Source organism: Pinus tabuliformis, chromosome J (assembly GCF_031772625.1).
Source record: "Pinus tabuliformis cultivar Carrire ecotype Pingquan chromosome J, CPIR1, whole genome shotgun sequence".
Classification (NCBI taxonomy): Eukaryota; Viridiplantae; Streptophyta; class Pinopsida; order Pinales; family Pinaceae; genus Pinus; species Pinus tabuliformis.
In genome coordinates this window covers 403346542-403357072 of record NC_142295.1, presented here as the reverse complement: position 1 = coordinate 403357072, position 10531 = coordinate 403346542, and the positions used below count along the sequence as shown (strand labels likewise).

At 39.7% G+C, this 10531-nt stretch overlaps 1 protein-coding gene across 1 annotated transcript in view; it reads right to left on the bottom strand.

The window, feature by feature from the left end:
• Nucleotides 1-672: 672 nt before the first annotated feature.
• The window catches only part of LOC149227502 (protein EXORDIUM-like 2), a 30395-nt gene continuing 20536 nt past the window's right edge, over nucleotides 673-10531 (bottom strand). Inside the window, exon 3 of the mRNA XM_089380527.1 lies at nucleotides 673-1451. Coding sequence (XP_089236653.1) covers nucleotides 821-1451 — 631 coding nt within the window. The 3' untranslated portion in view covers nucleotides 673-820. The remainder of the gene's footprint in view (nucleotides 1452-10531) is intronic.

Below are 10531 nucleotides of genomic sequence, written 5' to 3'. Positions count from 1 at the left end.
GCTGAGGACAGTGATGTTATTATTATGAGTTTGAGAAGATAGGAATTTAGTTATCATGGCATTAGAAGGTAATGGAAATTATGTGTTTGATGATCTTCAGCCCCGAATTATCAAGCATCTTCTGCGAGTCGGCATTCTGCCATTGTGGGCTGTGTTGTGAACATGAACCACCATTCATCTGTTCAAGCAACAACACAGTGCTCGTTTCGACCTGTTAACTCTTCTTGTAACTTAGATGAACTCTTGCCATTTTCAGTCCAAGTCCTGGACAATCTGAACGGAAGAAACGCAGCAGGATTGTCCAGCACTCCTTCGATTGATTTATGCATCAAAAGTTTTTAAGAAGTTTTGCACACTTTAAGGGGTGAAGCTAAAGTATACTATCCTATATTCCCTGCAGCAGAATTTGATTACAGAGGAAGAATAAAAATTAGTCGAGAGTGAGAAGGTGCATGCTCAAGGGTGCTGGATTGTTGAACTCTTTCCATGCAGAGGCAGTTTCTGAGATAGCATATGTCCAGAACAACCTACCCACTTCAACATTGCAGAAGAAAACCCCTTCAGATATGGCGTGGTAAAGAAGCTCAGCATAAAACATTTGGGGAGCTTTGGAATTCCACAATGCACATAATATGGATGAGAAACAAACAAGTTTCAATAGGTATGGGGAAATTTTATGTGAAAGAGATTGAAAAAATGTGTTATAATATCTTTTGAAAAGAATAAAAGAATAGATATACAGGTCGGGACGCATCCACAGGCATAGTGGATGCACCAGCGTCTTCTTCCTGCGCCCGTAGGATTAGGATTACAAAAATGATTATACCAAAGGACGGCAAGATTTGGTAGCCGGATCCCACATAGCCGGCAGCAGATATGCCCGTCCATTAACTCCGCGGGCATTGTAGCTCGCCCCACTTGTTCTATCCATCAGAAGCTCCCCGGGGAAGCCCGGGTAAGCCCCCTTTCCATATATTCCGGAGCAGGCGGAGACGGCCTCTAAAGGTGCAGCGGCATCCCCTTGGAAGTAGCCGGTGTTGAATGGATTAGTGGCTGCTCCTGCCAGAACAGCGGCAATGTTGATGATCATGCCATCGATGCCCACGTCTCCGTTTGGTGCCACCAGGGGAGGAGTCTGCGGTCCATACATGGGCTGATGAAACGGCCACGCGCACTGTCCAGGACACTGACTCGCAGAATTCCCAACCCACGCGTATGGAATTAGCTGCTCATGCTTCTCCTCCTTCCCCTGCATCATTCGGCTTCCTGTACTTGATAATACATTGAGATTGAGATTGGCATGGAATCCGCAGGAGCTCATGCAGAAACCCTCCACGGTGACATCCTCGGAGGTGAGCACCAAGTACACAGCATTGGCATTTCCGGGTGATTTCCTCGGTGGCAGAGCACCCGACTTGAGGGCAGCTTCAACCAGAGCAGCAATGTCAGTCCTTCTTTTAGAGTAAGAAATTTACTATGATCCTTTGTCATGTGTTTTTAATATCCACTATCAATAAACCATTTTCTTACTTTGCATAAACCATTTTCTTACTTTGCATTGAGAATATAGATCAAGTCCACACTCCTATTATTGTTGCATTCATTTCCATACCTTTGCACATTGTTCTCTATGTTTGGTAATATCTTCTTTCTTTCTTTTCTTAGGAAACCCTCTTGTGGTGCTTGTATAGTCACATGTTTTGTGCTTGTAAGTATTACACTTGTGACTTTCAATATGATCCAATAGGTGAGTAAATAATTTGTATCATCTAGCACCACCTTCATTAAGACTTCTGGTTTTGTTGCTCATAAAACCATTCTTTGAGGTCTTCTACGATCCTCTATTTCTATTTCTCACATAAGCTCTACAACTTATTTCTTTTAGACAAGAATTATTACAAGAAAGGAAATATCCAAAGAAGAGATTTTGAATTCATTCTTGATGATCTTGTGAGAAAAATCAACTCTCTATTGGCCTTCATCTCCTTTCTTTGTTATGCTTTCATCGTTCACAAATCCATTTAGAAAATCACATCTACACTGAAGTTCATCTCCTTTCCTCGTGCCGCGTTCATTGTTGAAGGGGCTCTTGAGAAAATTAGCATAACTTTTGGGATTTTTTCATTTTCCTTTTCTTAAGGCTTTGTGCTTGATTCTTCCTAAAAGGTCTTATGACGTTCCTTGTATAAAAGACCCATTTGATGAAAGGTGACCTTTGATGGCTAAGAATATCATCTAATATTTCGACACTCTTTCCAAAGTTCAAGCTTTGATTTGATTGAGCATTTGATTTATGTAGTTCCATTCTCAAGGAAATAAAATTTTCTTGTAGATTTTAATAATCTTCTTCATTTTCTTTCAACTAGAGTCTCACTACTTATTTTATCATCTTTGCATCTTCTAGTTGTGTATTTAAGATGAAAATTGTTATTTCATCAAGATCATGATCCTTTTTCTTCTAGGGCACTAACAAGTTATGCCTCAAGGTTTACTTTCCTATCAATATTATCATCCTTTGAGTCAATTCTCTCGTCTTGATTATATTCATATTCTTTATCAACAATATTTGTGTTAGAAAGGAAGCTCTTCTTTATTAATATTAGATGCATCTTTATCACTCTCTTTTGAGGAGATAATATCTTCTCTGGAATAAAAACCATTCTTCTTGGAATACGTTCCTCTTTTGTGTTTATATGACTTGCTTCTATTTTGATGTTCTTCTTCCTCACATTTTGCATATGGACATTTAGCAACAAAATACTCTATTTTACCACAATTAAAACATTTGATTTGTAGATTACCTCAGTATTTTCCAAATATTCTTTTCAACTTTCTCATAAACTGTGACTCTTCTACATCTGATTCATTTATTGAAGAATCATTGACTTTAAGTTCTTTTGTCTTCTTTGAAACTTTGAAAGCTACTTCCTTCAAAGTTTACTTTCCTTTTTCTATCGTGATTTCAAATGTAGTGAAAATCCCATGTGGCTCATCCATCTTCATAATTTCCATATCCTTTATTTCTTTAGTAGATGATGTATTTGCATCAAATATTAAGGGGATAGATCTCAACACCTTCAATACAAGCATGGATTCCTCGACTTCTTCACTAGGTTCTCGGAAATACATTGACCATCTCATCCACAGGAAGGAAGTAGACTGCAATATATTCTTTATCATTCACATTCAATCTTTTGAACTATCTTCTTTGGGTTTGAATTTTTTCTCTCTTCACTTTTTCATCTCCTTCACAATTATTTTGAAGTTTGTCCCAAATTTCCTTTCCATATTCACATGCATTACTTTGACAAACTCTCATTCAGATAGGCCATAAAAGATGGAATTCATGACCTTTCATTATTTATACAAGCCTTCTTACGACCTTGATTAGATGGAGAAGTTGCTAGAACTTTATAACCATCCACTATCTATGTCCAAATGTAAAAAACAATGTACATTAGATAAGTCTTCATCCTTACCCTTCAGAAGGCATAATTTGTTCCATCTAATTATTTAGCTTTGGTTGTGAATGAACCTTCTTGACTGATCATGGTCCCTCTAATATCTCCCTTCTAGTGGTTCTACTACATTTGAAGGAACTTACTTTGATACCAATTATTGGATTCACACTTATACTAACCCAGGGACAGGGGGTGTGCATGAATTAGTATAAGAAAATTTATATCTTATTTAAATAGTCATGAGTCATAATAAATAATATCACATACAAAGCACAAGATATAAATGAGAATTTTTGTATAACAAATCTTTGTAGCCACCAACCTACTATGAAAAACTTTGTAGGAACTAACCTATAAGACATCGATCCCACCTGCTAAGATATTTGTAGGCATTAACTTATAAAAGAGACCAATCCCTTTCATTGCAAGATTTGTATGTACTAACCTATAGGAGACACCAATCCCTTTCATTGAAATATTTGTAGGCACCAACCTATAGGGGACATTAATCTCTCCTATTGCAAGATTTGTAGGGACCAACTTAGATAGGAGACACTAATCCCTTTTTTCTCCAATATTTTTATGCACCAAACTTCAAGAGAAACTAATCCCAATTTTTGCAAGATTTGTATGCACCAATTATACGAGACACCAATCGTGTTTGCTACAAGATTTGTAGGCATCAACTTAAAGGAGATACCAATTTACTTAAATTAATAAAGTGCTTTGATAAAGTGTCTAAATTTTCATTGTTTAGTGAAGAACAATCACTGTTGTTAAAGGGTAAATAGAATGCATAATGCAATGTGACATTGCTTGCATTGAATGCATGTTTTTCTGTATGCGTTGTGATTATTCCTTTTAGCTGTGATGGATTATAAGCTAATGTTCCATTATGTATGCATACTGTTGCAGCTCCTAGAGACAGCCTTGAATTGCTTACAAGACCAGTGCCTCGGCACACTTAGATTCTATGTGTCTCATATGATTTTCTAGAAATGGAGACATCACATATAGTTTGTATATATATATTGGGTTGGTTCATTCACCTAAAGGAGTAACACATGAATTTCTAGTACTTCTTCACATGTACAAATCTCAGAAATATGCCTAAAACAGTGGAGGTTGAGTAGTTCAAGGACTTATAGTTTAATAAGCTTTGTAAAGCAAATGATAGAGGAAAAGAAGAAAGAGAAACTCATCATATGGAGCATAAGGCTTCAAGAATTCTACACTTAACAAACAGATCTTGAGTCATTAAAAGTTTCTATACTTATTTGAGTTACAAGCAGATATAGTGGACAATAAACAGACTAGGTGCTATGATTCATGAAGCACAAATATTAAAGATATAATTCAATAATCCATATAGGCACATGCATTAACAATGTTGATAAAAATGAATCTATGATATAATTACAGGCACTTGCATTAACTTATCGATACAAATGAATTTATGAGGAAGGCTTGAAATATTACTAACAGCTATGATTGCATGAATTCCGAGAAGAAGTATGAACATAAAATGGGTTTAATAGAGGGATAACATACTGTAATACTTGAAGGGGGCATCACCACCATTTCACTGATATCCTGAAAGATCTATATTACAAAGCCATAGAATCTGAAAATAACATGTAGTGTTTTCTTTAGAATTTCTAAACCTTTCTTAAGTCTTTCTTTCCCCTATTTATCTGGAGAGGGGAGCCTGAACATTCATTACAACAAAATATCTCTTGCCTAGTCTTAGCTATCGGGTCAACATATATGGCTCTGTGGCCCAAAAACATTACAAAATTAAATGCCTCCTTAAAAGGAGGCACATTATAGTACAATAAATAAGTAAACAATCAGATAAAAATCTCTCCTTGCCCATCCTATGATCATCTCTACTTCAGGAGCTAGTCTTCTCACGGTATGGATTCCTGTGATGCTTAGCCGACTTCTGTCACTTCTATATTTATTCCATTCGGCGCCAACCTCTAGATCTGTGTCACAAAGACCCTTTTGGGTCTGTGCATGCCTGGTTTTGAATGCTCCATCTCCCTTATTGAAATCCACGACTACTTTCGGCGTCGACCGCGTCGTTTCCGTGTCACGGTGAGCCTTTTTGAATTATCCCATCTCGGCTTTGAATGCACCACTTTCTCACCTTAAGGCCACAGCTGCCGACACATCATGTCTTTAAAGCCCTATCCTGCACTATCAATGCCTTGATGTACTTGGTGATACTCTCTTGGTGGCAATATGGGGGGCTTTCTCATACTAGCCTTTGGCTGTAAAAAAGCGTTGTGAAATAAACAAATCTTGATCTCCCTTAGTCCCTCACACTGTTGTTTTCTTTATATGACCAAGGGGAGTCATGACCAAGGGCCTAGCCTTCGGGTGCTGAGACTTTTAGACCTGAGTCTGGAGACCTGTTTCCTTTGTAGCGCAAAATCCCGCATTGCGGCGGTTTACAGTGCTTGCCCTTAAGACTTCCCTCTGAACCCTGCGATCACCAATCTGCAGGGTCTAGCCCACTAGAGGTATCACAATCGCACTGCGGGAGGGGAAAGGCCCATTACCCTTTTTTCATAGTGCGGGCAGACTTATCTGGACACGAAATCCTCATGAGGTAGAACAAATAAAACATCGCATCTGGGAGGATTTCTCGCATATCGCAATCGCAGGCCGAGAGGGACTGAGGTATAGGAGTGCCTTAACCTGTGTGATCATTGATCACCGATTTGCGGGGGGTGACATCATTACTGCCATGTGTCACCGAGAAATGCCTCTATAGAACCCCTTAAAACGCCGAAACTGAGTGACACATGTCCTTCGTATGCCCATGTCATCTTTCGTACTTCCACGTGGAAGAGAGAGAAAGGGTCCGCTCAGCCTTAGTCTTTTCATGAAATTCCTTTGTATACTGATTTCGGCCTTCCCTAGGGTTTTCACACTGGATCACAAAATCCACAGTTGGCATGGTTTTCTTTTGTATGGTAGTCCCTCAGATCGTTGATATGCGATATCCTGGACTTCGCCGATATGCCCGACGCGCTGTTTTGCCACACGAAGGAGAGAGAAAGGGGGTCGCTCGTTCCCGCTTTTCATGCATTTCCTTTGTTAATCGGATTACCGCCCTCTGAGCGCTTTAACACTAAGGCCCGGATTTCAGCAATTTTTAGTATTATCGGCATAGACGGCTATATGATCCAGTGTTTGTATGCATCCCTTTAGTTCTGTGATCGCCGATATGTGATATCAGCGATCCACATTGCGAACCCTCGACCTGCTATGTTACACGTGCCCCCGATATGCAATTTGCCTTTATACTTGGTCATTTTCTTTGTTTTTCGGGCTTTCCAAGGGTAACTTCAACATGCTCTAATTTCTGATCCAGAAGTCCAATCTTGGACTTCCATATACCGTTGGAAATCTCTTTTCGAGCACTGTGGATGGAGAGGATCCGACTAAACCCTAAGATCTTCTGTGGCCTAGGAAGGTGGATTCAAACTTCACTTCTCTTGGGAAACCTTGACCAACTAATACCCGCAATGTAATGAGTGACAACATTGGCTCCAACTGGAGACAGTGCCTTGCTGGCAAGGTGCTGAGAACCTGCAGACCAACAGTCGTCCTTCCATTGGGAATGGACTCATTCTTAAACAAAATATAAGTATGTGAAAGTGGACTTCTTCAATCATAAACTGAAAAATTCAAATAACAATTACAATACACACACGCTGATATTTACAATGAGTGTAAAACAGATAGCTCTAGTTTTGAAAATAAAATTTGAGGAATTGACCATTTACTGGTAGTTCCAGCAATTCACCATCCAAGTCTTCAAGTAGGTAAGTGTTCTTTCCCCTCTCTTCTACAATCTTGAAGGGGGTGAACCATAGCAGATCATATTTCCCATGTTTTCCTTTGTCTTCTCATCAGACGTCCCACCTGAGAACTAAATCTCCTAGCTAAAGAGGTCAGTCCTTTTCCCTCTTGTTGAACAAAGATTTCATTTTCTGTTGGTAATTGGACATCTTGGTCCCCACATGTTCTCTTCTTTCGTGAAGCTCCACCAACTCATTTATCCTTCTAGTCAAGGCATTTGACTCTTCCACTACTTCTTGTAGTAATCTCACCACCAACATTGCTAATTGGATCGGGAAGACAACAACCTTGTCGTACACTAGCTCAAAAGGTGATTTCCAAGTGGATCGTTTAGGTGTTACTCGGTTAGCCCACAGAAAAAAATTCAGTTGGGAGTCCCATTTCCTTTGATTTTCAGTGATGGTCTTCTTCACCACCCTCACCACAGTTTTCTTTTAGGACTCATCCAAGCCATTACCTTGAGGGTAGTATGTAGTGGAGTGCCAAATAATGATATTGAATTTATCGCAGAAGTTGGTGAACTTGGCAGATTTTAAGACCTGAGCATTATCCGTGATAATTTTGAAGGGACACCCAAAGCGGGACAGTATGTTCTCGTCCATGAATTTTATCACCACTGGGTTTGTAGCATTTCTAGCTGGGATGGCCTCTGCCCACTTGGTGAAATATTCAGTGGTTGTCAGTATCCATTTGTGTTGGCCACTAGACATGATATATTTATGCACTTGCAAACTCAGACTTTGGTATTTGGATCTATCCAACCCTAATGGGAACCTTACAAATAAGAGTTAATGAAAAATGTTCTTATACCAGGGCAGTCCCTCATATCTGGCATAGATTTTTTGCTCATCTTTTTTAATTCCGTTTTGGTGATCCTTGGGTCTACCCTCCTTTGTGATCAGGTTTATCCCAATAGCTTGGCAGTTGGATTCAAATAAAATATTGGCCAACCCCTGGCCTTTGATGAGATTGGTAGGTCTTACTTCTAGCTGATATTCTTGTATTTTAGCTATCTACCTGCCCCTCTTTCCTTCGTTGTCTCCTTGCACCAGGATGTGCTTGACTATTGTCATTGGGAGAAATGTTATGATTTCTGATTGCAACACATACATACAAAATGCTTTCAGAGCCTTGACCAATGAGTAGGCTTGTTTCTCCACTATATTATATTTCAACTTAGCATCCCTTAGGACCTAACTGAAAAAGGCGATGGGTTGCTCATAGCCTTCTTTGTTTTTCTATAGCAGCACAACAGTGACACTATGTGGAGAGGCGAAAGAAAAGATATAGAAAGGTACTGAATAGTCGGGGATGGCTAGTATCAGGACCTCGGCCAAAGCTTCTTTGATTGTGATGAAAAAATATCTAGGGGCACAGCTCCACCTAACCTCATTTTCCTTCTTGAGCATGTTCATAATACCCTTGAATATTTGTGCGTAGTTGGATATGAACCTCCTCAAGAAATTTATTCTCCAGAGAAAGGCTTGAACTTATTTCTTATTTCTGGGTAGGGGAATAAGGCTGATGGCTTTGAATTTCTTAGGATCGATCTTTACTCCTTCCTGTGCTACTATGTGTCCAAGTAGCTTCTCCTCACTCAGGGCGAACTAGGATTTCTTAGGATTCAGAGAGAGACCATACCTCCTGCATTTTTCAAAGGTGAGCTAAGTGGAGGATGTACTCTTCATCAGTTTTGGAGAAGACTATGATGTCTTCGAAGTAGACCACCACGAATTTGTATTGCTATCCTACGAAATCTATGTCCATGGCTCTCTGAAATGTGGCCCCTGCATTTATCAGCCCAAAAGGCATGTGGGCATACATGAACGTTCCCCATGGGGTGGTGAAAGCAATTTTCTTTTGATCCTGAGGGTGTACTACCACCTAGTTGTAGCCAAAGAATCCATCCATCATGGATATTCTGGCTGAACCAACCACCTTCTGCAATATATGATCCATCGTGGGCAGCGGATAGTTATCTTTCAGCGATGCCCTATTTAGATTTCGTAAATCAACACACAACCTTATCTCTCTGCTCTTTTTTGGGACATGGACTAGGTTGGCCACACATTCAGAGTACCTTAAAGGCACTATAATCTTTGCCTGTAGCAACTTTCTCACCTCTTTTTCAATGGAGGGGAGAAAGAGTGGATTTATCAGCCTGAGTTTCTGTTTTCAAAGCTTCATTTCACTCTTCAAAGGAATCTTATGTTGAATGATGTTAGTATAAAATGCTTTCAAATCTTCATAACACCAAGAATAGATTTAAATACCTTTATCTGTATTGCAAGGGGATTCCTTTTCATAGCTTGATCATCTGGAGTTCCTCCTCTGATCTGATGTTGCAGTCTTCTACTTGATCATCTATCTTCAGGGCCATTGGTTTGGAGGCTATGTCGTCCTTATTAAAAATCCTTTGCAGTGGGACCAGTCCGCGAGGGATGGTATTCCCTTTCAATTGAAAAATTTTGCGCCCAAGCCACTGTGTCTTTCCACGGAGTGGATTCTTGATCTTCTTCTTCTTCTTGATCGATGGTGGAGTGGGAAAACTCCCCAACAACTTCTATGAATCTTTTCACTTCCTCGACTTCCGTGAATACCTGCGAGTGTTTGACATTATCAGGTATTGAAGGTCTGTATTTGACTTCCACCTCATATCTAAGGAGTGGATTTTGTGGGGGCCTGAAAGTGCTTGTCGCTATCACAAGAGAATTAGCAATCATATTTTCTTCCTTAGGTAGAAATTGGATAGTAAAGGCTAGGAATAAATTATCGATTAGATCCCACACTTCATTCTGGTACATCCTCAGTTTGGGGTGTTTGGTTTGGCATTGATTTCTTATTTGCCTCACGACCAACTCAGAGTCTCCATAGAGCGCTAGGCATTCGATATTAATCTTTTTTGCCATTTGTAACCCAAGGAGCAATGCTTCATACTCTGCTACGTTGTTGGTCATCTCAAATTCCAGCTTGAATGAGAGGGGTATTGGGCTACCCTTTGGAGATACCAACAATATTCCAGCTCCATTTCCCTCTTTTCAGTTTTCTCCATCAAAGTACAATTTCCATACTTCATTTTCATTTATGTGCAAGTATGCCAACTGCCTTGTCAGGTGTACTGATGCTTTTTCTAAGAGGTTCTCATCTTGTTCTAAGAATAGGCAAGAGAGGTCGCTTTCTTCTCCATGAGCTGG